Consider the following 27,670-nt stretch of genomic DNA (forward strand, 5'->3'; position numbering starts at 1 on the left):
CGCTGCTTTCAATGAACTACGCACTTGTACTTCTAGGTCCCTCTGTTCCATGACACTCCCTAGTGCCCTACCATTCATAGTACAAGTCCTGAGCTGGTTTGAGTTTCCAAAATGCATCACCTCACACTTATCTGTATTGAAATCTATTTGCCACTCCTCGGCCCACTTCCCTAACTGATCAAGATCCCCCTGTAATCTACGATAACTTTCTTCACTATAAACAACACTTCCTAATTTCCTGTCATCTGCAAACTTGTTGATAAATCCTTGGGCATTCACATCCAAATCTATAATGAATTACAAGGGTCCCAACAACGACCCTGTGCCACACCACTAGTCACTGGCCTCCATGTGACTTTGACCACCTTTGACTCGTGGTCAAAGGTTGTGTTTTCAGACAAAGTGTTGAACAGTGGATTGGTGGATTGACAGGGTCTGACTGACAGAAAAGTTGTGCCCCACCCACACCCATCCTTGCCAACAGATGTCCGACAGAACCTTCCGGACTGACGGAAGCTCAGCACGTAATGACGCTCGACATTTGCAGGAGTCAGAGTCTATGCCTGGCCTGATGCAACCACAGAAGAAAGAAACCACGGGGCATACAGTGCTGGAACCGCTGCCTCACAGCTCCAGTGACCCGGGTTTGATCCTGACCACGGGCGTTGTCAGTGTGGGGTTTGAATGTTCTCCTTCTGATGACATGGGTTTCCTCCAGGTGCTCCAGTTCTCTCCCACACCCTAAAGACATGCAGTTAGGTGGGTTAATTGTCCACTGTAAATTGCCCCCAGTGTGTGGGTGAGGGGTAGAACCTGGATGAGAATGTGGGGAGAGTAAAGTGGTTTTGTCTGGGATTGGATAAATGGGTGCTTGATGGTCAGCATGGAAAGAATAGGCTGAAGGGCCTTATCCCCTGCTGAATGGCTCTTGAACAAGGTGGGGAAGCAAGTTTGTTTCAACTAGAAAGTCAAAGACATGACTGATTCAGGGGAAGGTTACAGGAAAAGGGAGCAGATCTGTGAAGGAAGTGCAGCCATCTTCTTTTTGGGCACTTCCCCAGGATCACGGACAACATGGTTCCACTCCGGGCTGCCGTCCCCAAGGTGACCAATGAGGCCAATGCAGGAGCAGCAGGTTCTTCCACTGTGGGAGGGGTGGGGAGGTTTTGGTGGACGTTTAGGGGCATCCTTCTTATCTGTAGGTGCTGAGAGCTGTTAGGAAGGTAAATAGTAGAAATTGCCTTTTTCCCATGTTGGGGAATCTAATAGAGCATGAAGATTTAAGGTCAGTGGGGGCCTGAGAGACAAGTGTTTCACATAGAGGGCAGTGGGTATATGGAACAAGCTGCAAGAGGAATCTGTGGAGGAAGGTAGAATTACAATGTTTAAAATACATTTAGACAGGTACATGGATAGGAAAGGTTTAGAGGGATATGGGCCAAATGCAGGCAAATGGGTCTACTTCAGGTAGACGTGTTGGTCAGTACGAATGAATTGAGCTGGTGGGCCTGTTTCTATGCTGTGTGACTCTATGAATCTTGGAGCCTGAAAACCCAAACTCAATGACTGAGGAACACCATCTTCCCCTCTGCCATCAGATTTCTGAATGGTCCATGAACCCATGAAAACAACCTCGTTATTCCTTTTTTTTGCACTATTGATTTATTTCTGTAATTTATAGATTTTTATGTCTTTGCACTGTACTGCTGCCGCAAGACAACAAATTTCACGTCGTGTGTCAGTGATAATAAATCTGATTCTGATTCTGACTTACTGCAAGAGGATTTGCACATAAGTTGAGACATGTCTTACACCAGTCCATGCAGGTCCTTGGTGAGATTGTGTTTGGAAGACTGCATTTAGGTCCAGTTTCCCTACCTGAGGAAGGGTACACACGGTAGAGGGAGTGCAGCCAAGGTGCTCCAGATCATCTTTTTCCCCGAAATGTAATTTATTCGTAATATAAACAGTAATTACAGTTGGGATTTATCTACATTAATCCAGCACATTTTGTTTCATTCAATTCATTTCCAATATATTCAAGATCCTAAGGGGGTTTGGCAGGGTAGATGTTGGGATGTTTTCACTAGTGGGAGAGTCACAAACAGGGGGACGTAGCTGCAAGATAAGGGGCTGATGATTTAAAGCTGAGGAGTAGAGAAATTTCTTCTCTCCGAGGGTGGTGAAGCTCTGGAATCCTCTGCCCCAGAGGGTGGTGGAGACTAGACCATTAGATAGATTTAAGGTGAAGGTAGGTAAGTGTTTGAAAGATCGAGGAATTAGCGGTAATGGGGAACTGGCACAGAAAAGCAGTAGGTCAGCCACGATCATATTGAATGGGGGGGCAGGTTTGAGGGGCCGAGTGGCCTACTTCTGCTCCTGTTTTCTTGTGTCCTTATGTATCAATACATTGCATCAACACCACTCGTGTTTCCTCCTTAAACAATGAACCCATGAAGTGTTACGCAGGACCCAGCACCTCGACACTCTGTGGCAACAGGACCCTACACCATGGTCCTTCCCCACAGAGCCTTCGCAGTGGCTACTTTGCATTTCAGTGCGTCCTTCAGCACGTACTCCTACACCTTGGAGACAACTCCTCACAAGAGAAGACCAATAAATTTCAGGCAGATGAACGTGCACCTTTCACTGAGTTGTTGTCCTTCATGAAGCAGTTGTTGTTAGGTCTCAGTAGGATCAGCCAATAGAGAGTCCTGTGTTATGTTTTGCTCAGTGGGATCAGCCAATAGAGAGTCCTGTGTTATGTCACACTCAGTGGGATCAGCCAGTAGAAAGTCCTCTGTTATGTTCTGCTCAGTGGGATCAGCCAATAGAGAGTCCTCTGTTATGTTGTGCTCAGTGAGAACAGCCCAGAGACCACAGGGTTCTCTGTTATACAGCTGCTTGGGGCGATCTTCACTCAGGAACATCACGCCTTTTTCCAGACCTTCCTGGAAAACGCACAGTCCGGAAGGAGGTGGACGATGGTCCCATCCGCTCTCGAGGGTAGCGAGCGGTGAAATTGAGGCTCCATCTGTGCATGAAGGATCTTGTGGGCAGGTCATAGCCAACAATTGTCCCCGGGATCACTGGTCAAGAATTCTCATTCAACCGTTCCACTGCAGATCCTTTCCAGCAACCAGTACGATCTTTGTCACAGTAATCTCATGGCTTCTGATGACCCCTTCAGCCTGTCATCTTACGACCTAATTCTCTGCTTCTCCCCCCAGTCTCCGTGACCCTGGATGTGGAAACGGTGCATCCGGAGCTCGAGGTGTCTGAGGATCGGAAGAGGGTGAGATGGACCCGAGCCCAGAGGGATCTCCCTGACACTGGGAAGGGGTTTATCCAGCGTCTTTGTGTGCTGGGATCATAGGGATTCACATCGGGGAGGCATTATTGGGAGGTGGAGGTGGCGGGGAGTCGGTGCTGGTGTCTGGGAGTCGCCACAGAGTCTGTGGAGAGGGAGAGAAAGGTCGACCTGATCCTGCAGGCTGGATTCTGGACCATCTGGTGGTGGGGTGATGGGTGTTATGTATTCACCTTCTGTCGATCCCGTCTCCCTGCTGGTCCCATCCCCGGGAGGGTGGGAGTTTATCTTAGTTACGAGTCCGGGACAGTTTCATTTTACGACGCGGACACCAAGTCCCATCTCCACACCTTCACTGGGAATAAATTCATGGGAAAAATTTATCCTTTCTTTGGGACTTGGAATGAAAAGCAATGGCTGAGAATCTGCTCCGGTTCCCCTCCGGATCTGTAAACGGGTCGGGTCCCGGGACCGGCGTCAGGAGCAGGACTCAGGGGCTGTGGGGCAGAACCCCCATGTGCAACAGGTTGGTGCTGAATGGGTCCCATTTAATCCCAAAAACCGCATTGTGAAACCGGTGTAAATATAAATGTGGGAAGTGTGAAGTAAAAATGTGTGCCTTTGCTCATTTGTTCGATCGATAGTCATAGAGTCAGAGAACAATACAGCATGGATACAGGCCCTTCAGCCCAACCAGTCCATGCCGACCACGGTGCCCACCCAGCTAGTCCCAGTTTCCTGCGTTAGCCCATATCCGTCTAAGCTCCGACCATCCATGTACCTATCCAAGTGCTTCTTATATGATACTATTGTACCTGCCTCACCCACTTCCTCTGGCAGCTCGTTCCATTCACTCACCACCCTCGGTGTTAAAAAAGTTGCCTCTCAGGTCCCTTTTATATCTTTCCCTTCTCACCCTGAACCTATGCCCCCTAGTTTTGGACTCCCCTACCCTGGGGAAAAGACTATTACTGTCCACCTTATCTATGCCTCTCATAATTTTAAGCATTTCTATAAGGTCGCCCCTCATTGTCCTACGTTCCAAGGAATAAAGACCCAGCCTGGCCAACCTCTCCCTATAACTCAGGCCCTCTAGTCCTGGCAATGTCCTCGTAAACCTTTTCTGCACCCTTTCCAGTTTAACCACATCTTTCCTATAACAGGGTAACCAAAACTGTGCACAGTGCTCCAAGTACGAATTCACCAAGGACTTATACAACTGCAACATGATGTCCTGACACCTGCACTCAATTCCCTAAATCCAGCATGTACATGGCTTTTGGTATTAAAGAAATCATGGAGTATTAGGCTGTTGAAGGAAGGTATCACTGATCTAAGAGATCTTATTGAAAGGCAACAGGCTCATGAAGCCAAATATCTTTCTCCTGTTTCTGTTTCTTTGACTGTAGAGGAGACCACATTGTGAACACCAAATACATCCCCTGTATTGCCAGAAATGCAATTAGATCATTGCTTTACCTGAAAGAAGAACTGTTTGGGACCCTGGATGCTGGGAAGGAAAGAGATGAAAGAATGAGTGTTACATCTGCTGTGGTTGCACAGGGAAATGTCATAGGACAGGGACAGAAGGGTGGACCAGGGGTTCATGGAGGGAGAAATCCCTCCAAAATCCTGGTGGGTGTTAGGGGGGAGGTGAGACTGGTGGTGGAATCTTGCTGGACGTCACAAATAGTGTCAGATAAATTTTTTTGGATGGGAGGCTGGTGGGGTGGAAGGCTGGAAGGTTAATTGGTCACTGTAAGTTGTCCCTATGGTAGGAGGGTTGTAGAATTCATAGGAATGTGAGGACTTAAGATTACAGGGAAAGTTAGTGGGGGAATGGGATTGCTCAATGAGCTGGCATTGACTCAATGTGCCAAATGGCCTCCTTCCATTTCATAAGGAAATGTAGCTTCACCTGGACCACATCTAAGCCATAACTGGCAGGAAGGTTTCAGTCAGGCTTGAGCTTTTCAGGGAAACAATCACTAATGTACAGGAGGGTGGACATTTCCCTGGTCGGCTTGGACTAGGAGAAGGACTTTGACAGAATATCCAACATGTACAAGATGGATGTGCACTCTGTAATGTACCTTGGGAAAGCAGTCTGTCACTGGATATGACTTCTCCCTACGGACACCTGCTGTGTAACCCTCATCCATGGTTGGGAAATGTGGAGTGAGGAAGGCCATCCTCTCCCCATGGTCTTGTTTGTGAGTTGTGTTGAGCTGTTTGCTGAGCTCATCAGGAAGGATGCAGGTGCAAGATGGGTGATGGTCCCAGGCAGCAGATGTACTCAAGTCAAAGCCTCCCTGTGCATGGACCATCTTGAGAACCTGCAATCTGATGTGTCCTCAGGGGCCAAAGTCAATCACGGCAACAGTGAGGCCAGTCTTTTCGGCAACTGGTCTGACTGGTACATTGATCCTTTCACCACCACCTCTGTTTACCTGGAAGTGCTGGGAACATGGTTTGGAGGAGCCGGTGTAGATGCCGTGTGGAATATATAGCCAAGGTGAAACAGAAGCTGGGCAAATTCTCTTGGTGTTGCTGTATACGACCCAGTGTTGCTTTTCCCCACTCAGTCTCCGCAAGTTCCCTGATCCATCTCCCATTTCATCCAGAGATCCAGAATGGACCTTGTCTACAGGGGTGTGAAGTACTGATCTCCAGAGAAAGGGGGAGAGGGATGTACTCAGTAAGGCCCTCATCCTGGTGGCCATTGTTGTGTGTGGCTGCAACAAGCACAGACCCTGGGTACACAAACACTGAGTGTCATTATGTTTTGAGGTCCTTCCCATCCCCAGTGTTACGAGGGATGGGTCTGGCCTTGCTGTTGTGTAACACTCCATTCAGTTGGACCATGCCACACCACCTGTCTCTTGCAGAAAAGGTTCTGCATTTATGAGCACAAGTCCATCAGGCAGTCCTGAAAGTCCTGGACACCCTGAGGGAGAAGGAAACTGAATTTTGTTGGGTGTTTCCCCGAGCAGACTATTGCAAAATCAAAGTCAAAGATGAGTTAATTGTCATATTCATAGTACAAGATGCAGAGGTGCAATGAAACACTTACTTGACAGTAACCTGGCAGAATCACCAATCACCAGAATTCTCAAACAAGCACCAAGACCTCGCTTGGCTGCTGGTGTGAAGGAGCTACTCTGTCAGAGTCTCAATCCCACCACATTCTCCCTCGAGGCTGTGGTGCAGATGAGATCCTCGCCCATCTCCCTCTGGAATGTACGTTTGCCATGAGGATCAGGAAAGGGAGGCAGGGATCTATGTTGGGATCCATCCCGAGCAGCTGAGTGACCCAGGAAGCACACTGAGGCAAACATCACCTGCAGCTGGAAGTTCATCATCTCATTGAAAGACACACTTTGACCCGCCCGAAACCTGTTGGTCTTCCAGTACATGGAGATGTCTGCAACTGGCACATCGTAAGGTTCAAGAGTACGTGTTGAGGGGTGCACTGAAGTTCAGTGCAACTATTACAATGGCTTTGTGGAGGCCTTCCTGCCTCTGGGCACTGAGGCGTTGGAACCCATGTTTAAAAAGACCCCTCAGACTTCACTCAGGGAAGGGACAAAGAGTAAAATGGTTGCCATGCTGATATAAGGTAAAGAGAACCATCCGATTATTCCTTCTAGTTTACTTTTAAACTTTCTTTTAAAGACTGGTTCTCATGTGCAATGTACTTGGTATGGCGAATGCACTGTTAATTTGCAGTTGCAAATAAAGTAATAATTTTTGAAATAAAACTAAATGCTGGCAGTCTTTCCCACATCCGGGCAGGAATCCTCCCTCAATCCATTGAGGGATCCGTAGGATTTGAACTCGCACTTAATTGCAAAGCTGTCACTATTTGTGGCTCCATTTGGAAATGATAGAAATCTGAAACAGAAGCAGAAAATGCTGGTAAAACTCAGCAGGTCGGACAGCATCTGTGAGGAGAGAAACAGTCAATGTTTCAGGTGAGTTGCAGTTTGGCTGGGTTTGCACAAAGGCTGAATTCTCATGGACTCTTTTTGCTTTATCACCACGTGTTAGAGTATTATGTTGTCTCCATTCCCTGAGTATGGCAGAGTGTTTACTGGATATTCACTGGACTGAAGGAATCAGGCATCTACCAGAAGTGTTGGTTTGAACAAGAGAGCAAGGCAGCAGATTCACAAAGGATTTAACTTATCTCATCTGCCTCGACCAGTTCACCAGTACAATTATCCTGGGTTACGGCTCTCTGTGGTTGTCTTGATAATATTCCTGATGGTGTCGGGCACTTTCCCACCAGTATGTCAGACACTGACCATCTTACTTTCACCTCTGAGTGTGTCCACGACATTTGTTGCTCCTCAAATGCTGGGAAAAGGAGATAAACTCCTACCGGGAATGGCAAGAAGAGTTTCTAGGAGAAAATTTTCAGGGTTAATCAACTCTTAAGAGATGTGGTTTTTATACTGTTAAGAACAGGTGTTTGAATGCAACTTCAGTAATTATGCAGATAAAGTTTACTTCAATATTTTGGGTGCCGACAAATGGTTCCATTAACTTACACATCCACCATGGGAACACCTCTTGACTGACAAGATATCTCTGAGTATTCAAACCATCTTGTTGGGACAAACTAATTCACACGGATGATCTGAAAGCTTCTGGACAGAAACCTCAGGCACCCAAAATTAGTGTTGTGAAGGCTGACTATCTGGGTACACAAATATCCCAATGACTGATAGAGCAAATATGCCTCCAACTGTGATGTGCCAAATACAAAATTATCCATCTGTTCTGGAACCTTCCTTGATCTAAGTCACAATGGTGCAAAATAACTTAGCTGAAGACATCTGATGCCTGGTTCGATGTAGGCCGGTTAACATACTCCCATTTTCTTACGTTAGGCTGATGTATGAGAGAGAACGACTCACGGTCACGCTAGTTTACAAACCAAATCTCTTGAGCAGCCTCCTGCTGTGGGCCAGTAGCCTGTGCTCCGTAGACAGGATAGTTTGTTTGCATAGCTGTCCTTTTAATTTCAAAACTGATTACTGCTTCTAGTTTACATTTAAACAGTTTTATTTTGAAGACTGGTTCTCACTTGTATTAATACACACAAGAAGTGTTGGAGGAACTCAGCAGGTCAGGCAGCATCTGAAGTAAACAGTTTATTTCTCTCCGTAGATGCTTCCTGACCTGCTGAGTTCCTCCAGCACTTCCTGTGTGTGTTGCTCCAGATTCCAGAATCCGCAGAATCTCTTGTGCCTCACTTGTATTAATGCCTGCTCTCCACATATTTCCTGAAGGACATCCCTGCCCAACAATCCCTGACAGTTTCAGGAGTTCTCCTGAAAGGTCACTTAGTCCCAGCCTACTCACCACACCCATCAGAAACACATTCCATGCTCCCTCATGCATTATCCAGCTTTGTCTTAAATCATCAATGCATAACATTTTAGTAGTAAGAGCCAGATTTATAACCTAAACCACTTCTAAGGGTAGCTCACAATTTTTTTTTAATGCTAACCGTATGAATCCCAATGTTGATACTTGCAGTTACGCCTCACTGCCTCCTTTGCACTGTTCCATGTTCCACAACCTCCCCTCTGTCCCCCCCACTGCCTTCTGCCCCTCACTGTCACTGAACGGATTGATTTCCTGATCAATGGTCCAGAACTCTGACCTCTGGCCCAGAAACTTAACCACCAAACTCCAGCATCGTACAGTAACTGTCTGATGCCCACTGTAGCTGTTACAAAATAAATAGTGCAAAAGAGGAATGACGAGGTGGTGTTCATGGGTTCGTGGACCGTTCAGAAATCTGATGGCGGAGGGGAAGAAGCTGTTTCTGAATTGTTGAGTGTGGGTCTTCAGGCTCCTGTACCTCCTCCCCGATGGTAGTAACGTGAAGAGGGCATGTCCCGGGTGGAGAGGGTCCTTAATGATGGATGCCGCCTTTTTGAGGCACCGCCTCTTGAAGATGTCCTTGACGGCAGGGAGGGTTGTGCCCATGATGGAGCTGGCTGAGTCTACAACCCTCTGCAGTCTCTTTCAACCCTGCATAATGGAGCCTTCGTACCAGGTGGTGATGCAACCCATCAGAATGCTCTCAACCATACATCGCAACCCTCAATCGCCCTGGATTTTATGCACCTTCTTTCATGTAGAGGTACAATATTTGTTTATTTCTCTGCCATTTCCTTATTCCTCTATATAAATTGTCTTGTGATTTATGAGTTGATTGCTGATAGGAAGGGTTGTTTGAGCAGTAAATGTAAATTATGTCCAGCTGAGAAAGCAAATACATGTGGGGTGGTTGATCAATTGGCCACTGCATATTGACCCCAGTCCATAGGAAAGTGAGAGAGAACCAGGGGATGTTGGGGAGCTGGGGTGTGTGTGTGATGAACTGCTGCTCAGATGTTGCTGGATCATCAGACCAGGGAGACCTTTTGGGGAAACAAGGAAATAAACATCAACAGTCTGAAATATTTTATAAATGATAAATTAAAAAATACATTAAGCCATTGTTTGATAGCTCCTGTCACTGTTAACAGTAAAACTGGCTTTGTGATGTTCCAAGTCCAACCAACATACCAGGAAGGGGTGTGCAGAGTTCGAGAAACAAAGGACTGCAGATGCTGGAATCTAGATGAAAAAAACAACAAGATGCTGGAGGAACTCAGCAGACCAGGCAGCATCCATGGAGAAGAGTAGATAGTCAAAGTTTCGGGTCACAAAACTGCTGCCTGGCCTGCTGTGTTCCTCCAGCATCTTGTTTTTTTCAGGTGTGTAGAGTTACCAAGGTGCATCCCCACGACAGTAACAGCTGGTTTAAACCTTTTGTCTTTATGGGATTGTTTCAAGGTCACCACCAACACTAAACGCTCCATTGCTTTTTTATAATATTGTGCGAAGTTCAACTTGAGCGATAAATTGTTGCTGCGTCTGCTCAATTGCCAGTGACTTTGGCCTTAAGTGGATGGTCCAAGTTTGTAGCATTCGATGTGGGATGTGGCTATGGGTTCAGGCAGCTTTAGGTGAGTAAATTCAATCAAAGGGAAAGATGAATGCCCTTTATAGTAATAAATGAAAATTTAATCTACACCTCCAACAACATTCAAGAAGCATGACACCATTCAGAGGGTGGTAGGAGAGGGTTGTTTTTCAGATCGGAGGCCGGTCACCAGTGGTGTGTCGCAGGGATCAGAGCTGGGTCTGCTGTTGTTTGTCATCTGGTACTAATGATTTACATGAGAATGCAGTTGACAAGGTTGGTAAGTCTGCTGGTGGCACTGAAATTGGTGGTACAGTGATGGCGAAGAGCTTATCTAAGATTACGAAGGGATCTCAATCAACTGGGACTATAGGAAGCATGTTATTAAGCTGGAAAGGGTGCAGAAAAGAATCACAAGGATGTTACTGAGACTGGAGGCCTTGAGTTGTAAGGAGAGTCTGGATAGGCTGGGTCTTTTTTCCCTGGAGCGTAGGGATCTGAGGGATGACATGGAGGTATATAAAATCATGAGGGGCATAGATATGGTGAATGGTCACATTCTTTTTCCAAGGGTAGGGGAGTCTAAAATTAGAAGACAGAGTGTTAATGTAAGAGGGGTAAGATTTAAAGGGAATCTGCAGGCAAGTTTTTCTACAGAGTGGCTGAAGGACCTGTGGAATGAGCTGCCAGAAGCAGTGGTAGGGCTTCCGTGTAGAGCGACAATGTTTAAATGACACTTGGATAGGTACATGGATAGGAATGGTTTAGAAGGATATGGGCCAAACACAGGGAAATGGGACGAGGTCAGGTAGGCGTGGACAAGTTGGGCTGAAGGGCCTGTTTCCATGCTGAATAATTGAACAACTGCAAGCACGGTAGTGTAGCAGTTAGCATGACATTATTACAGCACCAGCAACCCGGATTCAATTCCAGCCGCTGTCTGTAAGGAGTTTGTATGTTCTCCCTGTGTTTGCGTGGGTTTCCTCTGGGTGCTCCGGTTTCCTCCCACATTCCAAAAACGTACAGGTTAGGAAGTTGTGGGCATGTTACATTGGCACTGGAAGCACGGCGACACTTGTGGGCTGCCTCCAGAACACTCTACGCAAAAGATGCATTTCACTGTGTGTTTCAATGTACATGTGACGAATAAAGATATCTTATCTTGATTGGTTGGTACCCCATCCACCACTCTAGAGTTTCAGTCCCTCCACCAGCAGTCCAAGAGCACAAAGTGTGCACCATCCATAAAATAAATAGTTCACAAATACTTCTACAATAGCACTTCCCAAACTCTCCCACCAAGCAGGACAAGGGCAGCACGGACCTATAACACCACCCTCAGCAGGTTCCCTTCCAGGTCGCACATAACCCAATTTGATTTGAAAGTGTATTCCCTTGTCACTGCTGGGTCTATATCCTGGAACTTGCCATCCTCCAATAGCACAATGGGAACGCCTTACCAGAAAGACTGGACCAGCTCACCTCACCACCACGTGGTCAGGATGAATAACAAAAACTGGTCTTTCAGAATCAGATTTATTATCACTAACTTATATGAGGTGAAATTTGTCATTTTGCAGCAGCACTACAGTGCAAAGATATAAAGATTAATATAAATTTTAAAAAGGAATAATGAGGCAGTGTTTATGGGTTCATGGACTGTTCAGAAATCTGATGGTGGAGGGGAAGAAGCTGTTCTTGAATCATTGACTGTGGGTTTTCAGGCTCCTGTACCTCCTCCCCGATGATGGTAACGAGAAGAGGGCATGTCCCAGATGGTGAGGGTCCTTAGTGATGGATGCCTGGATGCCGCCTTCTTGAGGAACTGCCTCTTGAAGATGTCCTTGAAGGTGGGAAGGGTTGTGCCTGTGGTGGAGCTGGCTGAGTCGACAACCCTCTGCAGCCTCTTGCGGTCCTGTGCCTTGGAGCCTCCATTCCAGGCTGTGATGCAACCAGTCTCTATGCTCTCCACCATACATCTACAGAAATTTGTAAAAGTCTTTGGTGATGTACTAAATCTCCTCAAACTCCTAATGAAGTAGAACCACTGGCGTATCTTCTTTGTGATTGTATCAATGTGTTGGGCCCAGGATAGATCCTCCGAGATGTTGATGCCCAGGAACTTGAAGCTGCACACCCTTTCCACCGCTGACCCCTCAGAGGACTGGTGTGTGTTCTCCCAACTTCCCCTTCCTGAAGTCCACAATCAATTCCTTGGTCTTGCTGACGTTGAGTGCGAGGTTGTTGTTGCGACACCACTCAACCAGCAGATCTGTCTCACCCCTATATCACCATCTGAGATTCTACTAACAACAATGGTGTCATCAGCAAATTTATAGATGGTGTTCGGGCTGTGCTTAGCCACACAGTCATGAAGTTTGAACAATATTTTGTAAATTAATGAAAAAGAAAATGCCAAGGCCACCACTTGATCCCTGCCCAGTCTCCCTGCTCCCTGCCAATACCATTTCACGGATCCTAACCCTCCCTGCCCGAGATGAATTATTTCTCATTCACCTTGTACACTATTCCTCCTTCACTCCTTCATTCTGCTCTCAATTTATTAGTGCGAATAGTTGTAGATATAAGCTAACATTCAGCACTAATTCCCTGAGAATTGTGAAAGATCTTGTGGACAATTGTTGAATTGCAGGTGTTCAGAAGCACCTTGAAACTGAAAGTGTTTTGAAAAAGGAAGTGCTGGATGTGATCATGGCTTCCAGGGAACAGGACTGGGATTGGAGTGAGGAGACAATCTGCGCTATCTGCCTCGACTTCTTCACTGAACCAATTTCTCTGGAGTGTGGACACAACTTCTGCCTCTCCTGTATCAGTCAGAGTCAGGAAAGGAAGATATATTCCTGCCCAGAATGCCGGGCAACTTTTCCAGACAGAAACCTCAAGGTGAATCGGGCTCTGGCAAATCTGGCTGAGAAAGCTAGAAGATTAAGCCTAAATTCGAAAGAGGATGAAAGGAAACTTCACTGTGAGGAACATGAGGAAGAACTGAAGCTGTTTTGTGAAAGTGACAAGAAACTGATCTGTGTGATTTGTTCGACTGCGCGGGAACACAGAGAGCACCGCTTCATGCCGGTTAAAGAAGCTGTTGAAATTCACAAGGTAAAGAAAGCAGAGTTGATTACCCAATTATTTCTGAAGGCTTTCTTCCTCTGCTGCTTTTACTCAGTGATGTTCTATCTCAATCCTAGGCTCAGGTGAAAATTTCCCTGGAACTTCTCATGGAGAAGAATTCAGTGGTTTCAAAGACTGAGAAGCAACAGAAACAAAAGATTAATGAAATCAGGGTAAAGTCTTCGGTCCCCAATTCTGCATTCTGTTATTGTTTTACATTGTACTACCTCAATGCGCTGCGTAATGGAATGATCTGTATGAACGGTCTGCAAGACAAGTTTTTCACAGTACCTCGGTACATGTGACGATGATAAACCGATTCCAATTCCAGTTGTTTTTTGGGATTCTCAGTGATTTACTTTCTCTTGCATTTATTAATTTTCATATTTCACTTATAGGAACAGTCACGTCGTCTGCAGAATCATGTCACATCTGAGTTTACTAAAATGCACCAGTTTCTCACTGAGAAGGAACAACAGTACATCAAAAATCTAAGAGAACAAGAGCAGAGAATTCTGGAAACAATGGAGAGAAATCTTCAAGAAATTCAAGTGAACTTAAGTGCCATTCGGGAGAAACTCTCAAAGTTAAAGAAACAGATGGAGCAAAAAAACAGTGTGGTGTTCCTGCAGGTGAGGGACTGTATTTTAATTTAGTTCTGTGAACGTGAACATTGTTGCAAAATGGTAGGTGAGAATCCTTAAATAAGTGCAGCATTTCCCAATGATTTGGCACACATTTAAACCGATTTGATTGTTCTGTATATTCTGGGGCAGATCTGATGTTGTCACTGACTCATTGGCAACTAACAATAACTACACCTACAACCCCCTGGAATAACATGCCGTAATATTCATACTTATAATGATTGCTGGGTTGGCCAAAGTTAACATCATGCTGAAACTCACCTTATTATCCAGTTTAGGTGTGACATGATGTGAGCACGTCAGTGAAAGTAGGTGTGAGATCCATTACATCCGTAGGGGAACTGATCTTGAATTCGAGAATTTGACAAATTAGACCTATTGTCAACTGCTTTTAAATGTTTTTGTGCAGTTTCTGTTGCCTATTTCTTGAATATATCCATGTCACAAAGACAAGACATCGTGCTCAACACCACTTTGTTTCTGCTCCACGTGAGCCTCCCCATCACCCCATAAACAACACTTGCTACTGCATTCACCTTAATGTATTTATCAGTTTTCTCTTAAATGCAGGATTGTCGTAGCCACTCTCTGTAGCTATGGATCCCATTCTTACAACTTGTTGAAACAAATCTCCCCTGACTTCTCTGTTGGATTATTTTAGAGGCTACTGTCTACAAAGCCCATCCTTCCCCTCCCCTCCCATACCAGTCTCCACATCCACTCAATCAAAACCATTCATAATGATGATGCTGGAGGAACTCAGCAGGGCCAATCCCTGCTCAGCAGGTCCAATCCTTTCCCACCTATGTCCGTGACACATAATATGCTCTCCAAATCTTCCATAGCTTTAATTCCTCTGGCACACACAACCTCATCTTCACCATGGACATCCAGTCCTTATATACCTCCATTCCCCATCACGACGGCCTCACCACCTTCTGCTTCTTTCTTGACCAGAGATAGAACCAGTTCCCTTCCTTGAACACTCTCCTCTGCCTGGCTGAACTTGTCCTCACTCTTAACAATTTTACTTTCGACTCCTCTCACTTTCTACAGACCAAGGGTGTAGCTGTGGGCACTCGCATGGGCCCCAGTGATGACTGCTTCTTCGTTGGCTACATTGAACAGTCTCTGTTCCAAGCCCAATCTGGCCCCATTCCTCAACTTTTTCTCTGCTATATTGATGACTGCACTAGGGCTGCCTCTTGTACCCATGCGGAACGCGACAGTTTCATAAATTTCACCACTAATTTTCACCCTGCTCTCCAATTCACTTGGACTCTCTCTGGCACTTCTCTCTCCTTCCCCGATCTTTCCATCTCCATCTCAGGAGATTCCTTGTCCACTGACATTTTCTACAAACCCACTGACGCCCACTGCTACCTCAACTACATCTCCTCCCACCCTGTCCCAAGGATGCAATCCCTTTTTCTCAATTTCTGCGCCTCAGCTGCATCTGCTCCCATGATGAGTCTTTCCACTCCAGGACATCCGAGATGTCCAACTTCTTTTCTAACCGGGGCTTCCCCTCGACTGTGGCTGAGAGAGCTTGCATCCGTATCTCTGCCATTTCCCGCACCTCTGCTCTCACCTGTACCCCTCCCAGACCCAACAGGGATAGGGTCCTCATATTTCATCCCACCAGCCTACGTATTCAACACATCATCCTCCGCCACTTCCGCCATCTCCAACGGGACCCCACCACCAAGCATATCTTCCCCTCCCCACCCCTTTATGCCTTTCACAGGGACTGCTCTCTCCAAGACTCCCTCTTTCACTCCTCCTCCCCCCCCCCCACCCATCCCGCTCCCTCCCCGGGGACTTTCCACTGCCCCCACATAGGTGCAACACCTGCCCCTACACCACCTCCATCCAGGGAACCAAACAGTCCTTTCAGGTGAGACAGAGATTCACCTGCACATCCCTTAATATCATCTACTGTGTTCAGTGCTCCAAGTGTGTCCTCCTCTACATTGGTGAGACCAAATGCAGACTAGGTGACTGTTTCACAGAACACCTGCGCTCTGTCTGTAACTGCGATCTGCATCTCCCCGTTGCCAGTCACTTCAACTCCCCCTCCCACACTACCACTGATATGTCAGTCCTCGGCCTCCTCCACTGCCAGGAGGATTCCAAGCGCAAACTGGAGGAACAGCACCTCATTTTCTGTCTTGGAACCTTGCAGTCTAACAGCATGAATATTGAATTCTTCCACTTTAGGTAATCCCCCCCCTTTCCCACAACCTCCCCAACCCCCCCCCCCCCCCACCATGCTTCTTTTCTTCCCTTTCCTAGCCTCTTTTTTTCTCTCTCTTCTTTTTTTTACCCATCCCCCAGTGGATCTGCTCTCCCCTCTTACCCTGCACCTGCCTCTCACTATCTCTTACTGCATCTACCTATCACCACCTTGTGCCCACCCCACCTCCCCTCTTCTGTCCACCTATCACTGCTCTGCTTTTCCCTCCTATTTATTGGGCTTCCCCTTTTCCCATCTTCAGTCCTGAAGAAGGGTCCTGACCTGAAACGTTGACCTCCTGCTTTTCTCCACGGATGCTGCCTGGCCTGCTGAGTTCCTCCAGCGTCATCGTGTTTTTCATCTAGATTTCAGCATCTGCAGTCCTTTGTTTCTCCATTCATAACTGAAGTCCCCAATCAGTAAACTTTCACTCTCCACTTATATAAAGCAAACTGCAAGACCTCATCCATCTTTTCTGTTATTTGCATTTGTTCAGTCCTGTCGTCATTCTTGTTTGTCTTTCCAATGGTTCTTTAACTTTCTGTGTTATTGCTTTTCTATATGTCAGTGGCAGAGAAAATATGAAATTCTAAGAATCTTGCAATTGTGTGTGAGTACTGCCTGCTGTCTGGGCATAGGTAATTATTCCCTGAATATTGAGATTTGTCTTTTTTTTATTTCAGGAACAAACTTGTCAGATGAACAGGTAAGACATGCTCTTTGCTGAAATTCTGCACAGGCTGGGAAAATATTTCAGAAAAGAATTCATGGTTAATTTATCACTAACAGCTTAATACTTTCAGGATTAGCGATGAATATAATCTGCTGCAAGTAGCAGATGGCACCCTGTCGATTGAAAAATTCGACAAACCCTTCTTCGTTATATGGAGAGAAATGTTTGAAGCCATTAACCCAGGTAAAACTCTTATTCTGACGTATGCTATATCTTGATTTGCAGTATATAAATAATATGACATCAAATTTAATTTCTCCTTAATTATAGAATGCAGTTTAGACTGGATTTAGGGTTTTACTTATGCGCTCATTACCAGTTTACCAAGCATGGCTGGTGCAAAAACTGATGTATTGTGTGTGGCTATTCATAACTTGCCAACATCTGGAGGCAAGAGATTGAATCCACCATGGCAGCCGGGGAATTTTAATTTATTTAATTAAACTAAATTGAAACGACAGCTGGAGAGACTTGGGAGATGAAGGTGTAAAATTACCAATCTGCTGGAAGAACTCGGTGGGTCATGCAGCATCTGTGGGAGAATGGGAGGAAAGAAATTGTTGTTTCAGCAGGGTTTTGACCCAAAACGTTGACAAATCCTTTCCTCCCACAGTTGCTACTCCCCACTATTTACTTATTTTGTAATTTATAGTATTTATAGTAATTTTTATGTCTTTACACTGTCCTGCTGCTGTAAAACAACAAATTTCATGACATATAACTCAGTGATAATAAACCTGATTCTGGTTCAACCCATTGAGTTCCTCCAGCAGATTGTTTGTTGCTCCAGATTCCAGCATTACTCCAAGGTGTAAAATTAGTTTTGGTGTATGTACAAAGAACCAAAGGAACAGAGTCACTGATGAGAGTAGTGTGTAGGCCCTCTAACAGTAATCATGTGGTAGAACAGTGAAAGTGAATTAATGAGGTTTGTGAGAAAGATTGTGGGTGAATTTAATCTCTGTGTAGAATGGAATAACGTAATGTTGAGAATTCATGAACTGTGTCCAAGACAGCTTCCTGGAACACTGTGTTCTGGAGGAAGCAAGGAACAGACTATCTTAGATATGGTCATATGTAATGAGATAAGAATACTATGATATAACAGTTAAATATCCTCTGGGAATGAATGATTATAGCACAATAAAATATCACATTCACTTTGAGAGTGAGAAACTTTTTTCAGAAACTAATTGTCTTAAATCAAGTCAATTACAGAAGTATGAAGAAAGAGTGCACTGGGAAAATAGATCAAAGGAAGAATTCAAGTTAAAAGTTAAGGTCGAGTTTCATCTGCACAAGTCCATGTGTTCACAGGTGCAATGAAAAACTGACTTGCAGCAGCATCACAGGCACAGAGCATCAGATAAGCAGCAAGATGGTGGATAAACAAGGGTAGACACTTAAGGAAATATTTCATTATATTCAGGCAGGTACAATTTTTAAAGACAGGTACGTAGATTGGAAAGGCTTAGAAGGTTATGGGCCAATTGCTGGCAAATGGGACCAACTTGGATAGGGCACCTTGATCGGCATGGACCAGGTGGGCTGAAGGGCCTGTTTCCATGCTGCATAACTCTATGACTCCATATAAAAACAGACAGTAACAGCTTCTATGAGTGCATAAAAAGGAATAAAATAAACACTAGTCCCAAAGAGGATAAGTCTGAGGAATTAATTAATGAAATAGGGAACTGGCAGAGACTTTGAGCAAATATTTTCTAACCATCCACAGCAGAAGGAACTTAAAGCATTCCCAACAAAAGTAGAAACTCGGGCGAAGCAAAAGGAAGAAAGTTAAATCACTAGAAAAGACGCGAGGCAAATCAATAGGATGACAAGGACCTCTTACCCAGTGTCTCAGTATGTTAAAAGAGATGGCTGATGATTGGTTGTGAACTACCAAGATCCTTTAGATTCTCAGGAGGAAAAGCAGGAAATCATGGGGTTAAAATCCAGGAAAATGCTGAAATCCATTTTCTAGGAAATAGGGCAGGACTTTCAGAAAATAATACAACAATTAAGCAGAGTGAATGTGGTATTAGAAAAGTGAAAACATATTCAACAAATTTAGTTGTTTGAGGATGTAACCAGCAAGAGGAATAAAAGAGAACCAGTCCATGTGGGGTGTTCAGATTTTCAAAAGGCAATCAGTATGGTGCCACGAGATTGAGTACTCTGGGGTTGATATTAAAACATGGGCTAACTAACAGAAAACAAAGTGAATGGATGAATAGGTCATTTTTGGATTGGCAAACTGTACTTAGTGGGATCTTACAGATATCAGGGCTGGGATGTAACTACATACAGTCTATATTAATGGTAAATTAGGGGACCAAATGCATTATAGTCAAATTTACAAATATACAAAGATAGATGGGAAAGCAGGTTATGAAGAGGGGAGAGAGAGAGAGAGAGAGAGAGAGAGAGAGAGAGAGAGAGAGAGAGAGAGAGAGAGAGAGAGAGGGGGGGGGGAGAGAGGGAGAGAGAGAGAGAGAGAGAGAGAGAGAATGAATTGATTGCAGTAGTAACAGGGTGTGGACACCCTTGTTCTTGAAACACAGAAAAATTGCATGCAGGTAGAGCAAGTAATTAGGGAGCAAGTAGAATTTGGCTGGGGTCTAAGGAGGGACACACTGGCGTTGCAGGCAGTTCAGAGAAGGTTCTCTTGTTTTTTGTAATGAAGGGTTTGCCTTGTGATGCAGCATTGAACTTGTACATTGCCGTCTGCAAGAATTATGAGGTGATGTGATTGAAACATATGATATTCTGAGGAGGATGCGTGATAGACATTGAGATCATGGGGGAGTCTACAACTAAGGGTATAGTTTCAGAACAATAGGTTGCCCATTAAGATGGAGAAAAAGTGGAATTTCTCCTGGAGGGGCTACAACTTTGAAATTCTTTATCCAGCCAACTATGGAAACTGAATCACAGAACATATTCAAGGCAGGGGAATAGTGCACAGGAGTCAAGGGTTATGGGAATCAAGCAGGAGAACTGAGAAGGGGCCAAGATTAGTTCAGACATGATTTTATTGAATGGCAGAACAGGCTCGAGAGGTCATATGAATGACTCTTTGTCTTCTTACAATCTGTTATCTACTTTCCCTTTGGGAGAATAAGGATCTTGTTCCTTTGTAACAGCTTGCTCAGCTTGTTCTACCACATACCTTTGTGTTAAATTTCATTGCCAGCTGATCATCCATCTCATTGGTCAACTTTTAATACTCCTTAAATCTGCTACAATCTTCCTAATTGTTTACTGCATTTTAGTGTTTTATATCACTGATAAATTTTGAACTTTTGCCCCGTCTACTGAAGCCCGGGCACCAACGTCACTGTACTGCTGCCACAAAACAACACATTCCATGACATAAGAAACCCGATTCTGATTCCGAACTTCCCTTTAGTCTGAAAACTTTATCAGTAGCAAAGCAGTTCATGCTGTTGCCTCACAGCTCCAGCGGCCCAGGTTCGATCCTGACCTTGGCTGTTGTCTGTGTGGAGTTTGTACATTCTCCCTGTAACTGCGTGAGCTTTATCTGGTTTTCTCCCACATCCCAAAGATGTGCTGGCAGATTGATTGACTACATAAGTTATTATTTAATGTAGGGAAGTGGCAAAATAAAATAACCAAAGGGGTGTTGATGGGTATGAAAGAGAGACTAGTTTACAGGGATGCGGAGAAATAAGGAGAGGGTGGAATGGGACTGATGGGCAATGACGTCGGCCTTCCTTCTGTGTTGCAGTAAATACATAAAACAAAATGCTCACCACCAGTCTCTGTATTATCACCAGAGGGCTGTTTTGTGTCCATGAAGTCACTGTTTCTTCATGGAAAGTGTTTTAATTTTGTTGACAAGTTGTATCTGGAGTATTGCATTCAGTTCTGGTTGCCCTATTAAAGGAAGGATGTGGAGGCTTTGGAGAGGGTGCAGAAGAGGTTTACCAGGATGCTGCCTGGATTAGAGGGCATGTGCTATAAGGAGAAGTTGGATAAGCTTGTGTTGTTTCTGTGAAGTGGCAGAGGCTGAGGGGAGACCTGACAGAGGTTTATAGGATTATGAGAGGCACAGATAGGGTAGGCAGCTGGTATCTTATTCACAGGGTTGAAATGTCTGATACTAGAAGGCATGCATTTAAGGTGAGAAGGAATAAGTTCAATGGAGTTGTACAGGGCAAGTTTTTTTTACACAGAGAGCGGTGGGTGCCTGGAACGCTCTGCCTGGGGTAGTGGTGGAGGCAGATACGATAGACGCATTCAAGAGGCTCTTAGATAGACACATGAATGTGTAGAGAATGGAGGGATATGGACATTGTGTAGGTAGAATGGATTAGTTTAGTTAGATGTTTAATTACTAGTTTAATAGTTCGGCACAATATCGTGGGCTGAAGGGCCTGTTCCTGTGCTGTATTGTTCTCTGTTCTTTGTTCTAAGTCTCTCAGGTGGGACCTTAACATTCAGTTACCAGCTGTTAATGTTACTTGGATAAATATGTCTGCGAGATTCCCAAGTGTCAATGTCCACTTGCCTGGGCTGCAATTTTGCATTTGTCTCCTTTTTGTTCAAACAATGGTGTAAGACACCCTATTCTCCCATCCTCAGTGAAAAGGCAGGGTTGGAAGCTGTGGCCTTCACACTTTCCATCCTTACTTCTCCCATTTAGCTGGGATGCAGCCTATACATTCAACTGTGGACATACGAGTTAGGAGCAGGGGGTAGGCTGCTTGAGCCTCAAGCCTTCTTTGCCATTTTATAACATCGTGACTGGTCTGACTGTAACCTCAGCCCCGCATCCTCACGTCCCCCATTAGCTTTCACTCCATTGCTTTTCAAGTACCTACCTACCTCTGCCTTAAAAATATTCAAAGGCTCTGCTTCCACTGCCCTTTGAGGAAGAGAGTTCCAAAGACTCACCAGCCTTTGAGAGAAAAGTGTTGCCTCAAAGAGATAAACATGTATTTTTAAACAGTGGCTCCTAACTCTGCATTCTCCCACAAGAAGAAACATCCTCTCCTCATTCACACAGTCAAGCCCTCTCATGATCATACATATTAAAATCAAATCCCCTCTTGCTCTTCTAAACTCCAGTGAATACTAACCCTGCCCAAACCTGATGAGCCTTTTTCTGACCTGCTTCCAATGCCCAATATAACTGAAGCATGAGCTCACTGGAGTCATAGAGACATAGAGCAATACAGCACAGATACAGGCCATCTGGCCCAACGAGTCCATGCCAACCATTGTGTACACCCAGCTAGCCCCAATTTCCTGCATTTGGCTCATGTCCCTCTAAGCTCCGTTCTTCTATGTACCTATCCAAGTGCTTCTTAAATGATACTATTGTACCTGCCTCAACCACTTCCTCTGGCAGCTCGTTCCATATACTCACCACCCTCTGTGTGAAAAAGTTGTCCCTCACGTCCCTTTAAAATCTTTCCCTTCTCAGCCCAAACCTATGCCCCCTAGTTTTGGACTCCCCTACCCTGGGGAAAAGACTGTTACCATCCACCTATGCCTCTCATAATGTTAAATACTACTGTAATGTCATCCACTACTTTTGTATTCAACTCCCCAACCATAAATAATAACATACTGTTGGCTTTCCTAATTGCTTGCTGTATCTGCATGCTAACCTTTTTTGAATCTTGCACTAGGACACCCAAATCCCTCTGCACCTCAGAACTCTGCAATCTCTCACCATTTAGTAATATTGTGAGATGGGTCCGATATGACAGTAATAGTTTTAACCTTCCTGACAAAGTGGACTATTTTACATTTTCGCACATTAGACTCCATTTCTCAGACCATTTCCACTCACTTAAGCCATCTATATCCTCTGTAATCTTCTTATGTCCACTTCACAACTTACCCCTCTACCTGCTTTACATCAGCAAATCTAACAACCATACCCTTTGAGTCTTCATCCAAGACATTTATATAAATGATAAAAATCTAGGACTGTTGAACCATAAATATGTCCCACAGACTCCCATTCTCTGTAAGTACGTGGCCTCACAGATGCACATAAGCAAACACTGGTTGCATATTATTGTGTTAATGGACTAGGATATGAGGGGTTGTAAAGGGATATGGGCCAAATACAGGCAAATGGGACTAGTACCATGGTCGGCAGGAACAAGTTGGGCTGATGGGCCTGTTTCCATGCTGTATAACTCTATGACTGGTAATCCATGGGTCAAAACAACAAATTTCATGACATGCAAATCAGTGATAATAAATCTGATTCTGATTCTGTATCCTTCTTTGAATGGCTCTTTTCCCTCAGAATGGTTCATTTTATTGAGTCAACAAACACGACACCAGTGGCTTTATGGCCAGAGGATTATCCCAGATACTCAAATAACCTTCCCCACAGCCAAGATTGTTAATTCATAGCAGATGTAATTATTGTACAATCTTTCAGGAGTCTGTTTCTTCACTGCAAGGCAGTCAGAAGTAAGCGTGGGAACACTTGGTTCACCTGGCCACTGGCCTGACTCATTCACTGAGCAGTGCCAGGCCAGCATTCATCTACAGCCTAAGGGACTCCCTTCACACCTCTGATGACTCTCTAATTCTCTGCTTCTTCCCCCAGTCTCCTTGACCCTGGATGTGGAAACAGCCAACAAACTACTCGAAGTGTCTGATGACCTGAAGAGTGTGAGGTGGACCAGGAAACAAAAGAGACTCTCTGACACCGGGAAGAGGTTTACAGTCTGGCCCTGTGTGCTGGGATCAGAGGGATTCATGTCGGGGATACATTACTGGGAGGTGGAGGTGGCGGGTAATGGAGGCTGGAGCGTGGGAGTCGCCACAGAGTCTGTGGAGAGGAAGAGGAAGGTTGACCTGACACCAGAGAATGGATTCTGGACCATCCGGAGGGCTGGTGACAGGTTCAATGCAAACTCCTCCCCTCCATCCCCACTCCCTGCCAATTCCATGCCCAGCAAGGTGGGAGTTTACCTCAGTTACGAGTCCGGGACAGTTTCATTTTACAACGCAGACACCAAGTCCCATCTCCACACCTTCTCTGGGAATGAATTCATGGAGAAACTTTATCCTTTCTTCTGGACTTTGGATGAAAAGACCGCACTGAGAGTCTGAAATAAAAGCAGATGCTCAGGAGGTCGGGCAGCAACTGTGGTGGGAGGGATCTTAATTCTGCTGCAGTTCTGCTCAGGGTTTCTGTCCCGGGGTTTGTATAAGGAGCAAGGGTCAGGGCATGTCATAGAAACCCCGTTGAAGAGTTCTCACATAACCCCCAAATTCAGCATTATTAAACCTCTAGGGCCTGTGATTAAAACACTAGGAAGGTTGAAACTGAAGTCTCCCAGGTCTCCCTATCCTTCATTTACTCCCTGTTGAGGACAGTTGATCCATCCATTTCCCTCCCCTATACCATCTACTTTCCTGACTGCACTCGTGATTCTGCTTTGCTCCATGAGTGTCCGAGGGGGGTCCTCGAGTTGCTGATGCCTGTTTTGTCAGGAAGTAAAAATTGCCCCAGTGTTGAACTTGCCACTGCAGTTCATTGTAGTGCCACTTTCAGCCAGGAGATAGTGATAGAGAGTGGTCCGAAGTCCTGATGCAAGGTCTCAACCTGAAATATCAACTATTCACAGCCTTCACAGATGCTGCTTGATCTCTGAGTTTTTCCAGCAGTTTTGTTTTTGCTGTGTTTCTTTGCTGGCCTTCTGAACTGCTTGCTGCACATGTACGTCTGCTTTCAGTGACTAGTGCACAAGGACACCCAAGTTTTGTTTCACCTCAACACTTTTGAATTAATGCTACTTAAATAATACACTACCTTCATTGTTTTCTACCAAAAAGAATAACTTCACATTTATCTGCATTATGCTTTTGTCCACTGATACAAGCTTTTAAGCCTTCTATGTCTCTATGCTTTTGCCCACTCACATGTGGTGTCTAATTCATCTTGAGGTCTCTTTGAAGCCTTTTTATTGCAAATCCTACCAATTTAGTGTCATTGGCAAACTCTGAAATATTTTAGTTCCCTCAGTCAAGTTATTCATGTATTATAAATCACTGAGTTCTCGGCCCAGATCCCTGTAGTACACCGCTGGTTGTTGCCTGAAAAAGACCCATTTACTCCCACTTTCTATTTCCTACTTGTTAATGAATTTCAATCCATTGACCCAACACCATGAGCTTTAGTTGTGCACACTAACCTTTGATGAAAATCCAAATCCTGGTTCCATCTACCTTAAGGTTACTTATCCACTCTACCAGATATATCCTCAAGAAACTCCTTTTGAAAAATTCTCGTTGACTTTGCCCAATTTCTGATCTTGATTAGTTAGGGAAGTGGGCCGAGGAGTGGCAAGTGGATTTCAATGCAGCTAAGTGTGAGGTGATGCATTTTGGAAAGTCAAACCGCGCAGGACTTATACTATGAATGGTAGGGCACTAGGGAGTGTAATGGAACAGAGGGACCTAGCAGTACAAGTGCTGCTAGGTCCCTCTGTTGTTGAAAGCAGTGTCACAGGTAAACAAGGTGGTGAAAAAGGCATTTAGTATGCTGGCCTTCATTAGTCAGGGCACTGAGTACAGGAGTTGGAACATTATATTGCAGGTGGTGAGGCCGCACTTGTGAGTACTGTGCACAGTTTTGGTCACCCTATTATAGAAAGGAACTGGTCAAACAGGAACAAATGCAGAAAAGATTTATAAGGATGTTGGCAGGACTAGAGCACCTGAGTTACAGGGAGAGGTTGGCCAGGCTAGGTCTTTATTCCTTGGAATGAGGGAGAATGAGGGGTGACATCATAGCAGTGTTTAAAATTATGAGAGGCATAGATAGGGTGGATAGTAACAGTCTTTTCCCCAGGGTAGGGGAGTCCAAAACCAGGGGGCATTGGCTTAGGGTGAGAGGGGAAAGATTTAAAAGGGACCTGAGGGGCAACTTTTTCATGCAGAGAGACAGTAAATGGAACGAGCTGCCAGAGGAAGTTGTTAAAACAGGTACAATAGTATAATTTAAGAAGCATTTGGATAAGTACATGGAGGGTCGGGGCTTAGAGGGATATGGGCAAAATGCAGGAAATTGGGACTAGATGGGCAGGCACCAAGGTTGGTGTGGACTGGTTGGCCAATGTATTGCTCTATGACTTGATAATTCCATTGATTTTTTTTAATGTCCTCTTGTCTTATCCTTTATAGACTCCAGCATTTTCCCCACCACTGGTATTAGCTGGATCCACCTACTTCCTCTTTCCCTCCTTTTTTTAAAATAGATATTTAAAATACATTTGCGACCCTTCAATGTACAGGAGCAATTCCAAGAAAACAGTTCTGATCTTATTGAATGGGAGAGCAGTCTTGAGGGATCAAATGGCTGGGTCCTGCTCTGATTCCTTGTCTTTATATTATTGAATTGCACATGACTAACAAATTCAATTTCACTTTTGTGTTGCTTATTATTTGCTTCAACTCCCACAGAATCTTTCCAGCAATTCCATTTACGATTATAGTGTGTATATGAGTCTACCAGCAAAATGTTAAATACATTGTGTTGCATAAAAGCTCTATCAATGTATCGCATAGATTGCATATCCTATCAGATTTATGTAGACCATAAAAATACTGTCAATATTTTATTATCCTGTATATGCCTTAATCTACTGTCAATCATAGGCTCCAAATTATTGTATTATGTAAATTGCTAAAAGTGATATAAATATAATACTAAGTGTTTTATTTCTGTGGGATAAAATGTTGCCACTCCCCCAGCAAGAATTCTGAACTGCTGCAGAGGGGGCCTAAATGTAAACTGTGCAGATATTGGTGAGTGTACCTCCCTGGAGCCAGGGTGGGGATTTCTTGCAGTCATGGGTAATATACAAGATAATACAGAAGAAAATTCTTCGTTTTGCTATGTCTGGTGAAATTAAAAGCTCATACCTTTTGGAACTTTTATGAATCAAAGGGTGTGTTTCCATATAGATTGCAAGGAATTTTGAGAAAGATCTCTGTCCTAGTCTGTGTCTGCTCACACTTCATGTTCACTGGTTTATCTTGCATTGATTTGTATTCTGTAAACAACCATAGGTATCTATGAAAATCGAAAAAACGCTGCTATAAATCTGTAATAAAAGGTGGAAAATGATGGAAATATTCAGCATCTGTGAAAAGAAAGTTAACAATTCAGGTCTGGAATCCCGCATTGGAACTGAGAAAAAGTTAATCCTGGAAGTAGAGAAGTTGGGGAGGACAGTGGGTCGAGCAAAGGAAATTTCTCTGATAGGGTGAGATAATGGTGCAGTTGAGGGGCAGTTAAAATCAGTTTATGCTCCTTTGTCTGCATAATATGTTGCTAATGTTACATGGCGTGTCCTATTGGGATATGCCCAGCAGACCAGACTAGACAAAGGAAGAGAAAGAATGGAGGGCAAGCAAATGTAGCCGGTGGTTATACAAACAGAAAGAAACAGCAAGTTACTGAAGTTGGAGAACCTGACTTTTGAGTGCCGCAGGCTGCAACGTGCCCAGACAGCAGATGAGATGCTGTTTCTCAGGCTTGCGTTGGGCCTTGTTGTAACCGTGCATGGGGCCACAGACAGAGAGGTCAATTGCAACTGGGATGGTGCCTATGGGTGGC

The 27,670-nt window shown here is 44.7% G+C and overlaps 1 protein-coding gene across 1 annotated transcript; it reads left to right on the forward strand.

The window, feature by feature from the left end:
- Positions 1-1,074: 1,074 nt before the first annotated feature.
- LOC127585806 (zinc-binding protein A33-like) lies at positions 1,075-26,954 on the forward strand. Its single transcript, XM_052043503.1, has 8 exons — positions 1,075-1,135; positions 3,231-3,359; positions 12,952-13,418; positions 13,508-13,603; positions 13,829-14,062; positions 16,997-17,019; positions 17,117-17,229; positions 23,648-26,954. Exons 1-8 carry the CDS (start codon positions 1,075-1,077, stop codon positions 24,154-24,156), a joined length of 1,632 nt encoding a protein of 543 aa, XP_051899463.1. The 3' UTR covers positions 24,157-26,954.
- Positions 26,955-27,670: the final 716 nt, after the last annotated feature.

Source organism: Pristis pectinata, chromosome 34, assembly GCF_009764475.1.
Source record: "Pristis pectinata isolate sPriPec2 chromosome 34, sPriPec2.1.pri, whole genome shotgun sequence".
Classification (NCBI taxonomy): Eukaryota; Metazoa; Chordata; class Chondrichthyes; order Rhinopristiformes; family Pristidae; genus Pristis; species Pristis pectinata.

Bases quoted from the DNA above. Each gene is read 5' to 3' on its own strand.
- LOC127585806 (XM_052043503.1), top strand. From the start codon at position 1,075: ATGGTTCCACTCCGGGCTGCCGTCCCCAAGGTGACCAATGAGGCCAAT. The intron at 13,419-13,507 runs GTAAAGAAAGCA...TCTCAATCCTAG, and splicing joins AAGCTGTTGAAATTCACAAG to GCTCAGGTGAAAATTTCCCT. The intron at 13,604-13,828 runs GTAAAGTCTTCG...TTTCACTTATAG, and splicing joins AAAAGATTAATGAAATCAGG to GAACAGTCACGTCGTCTGCA.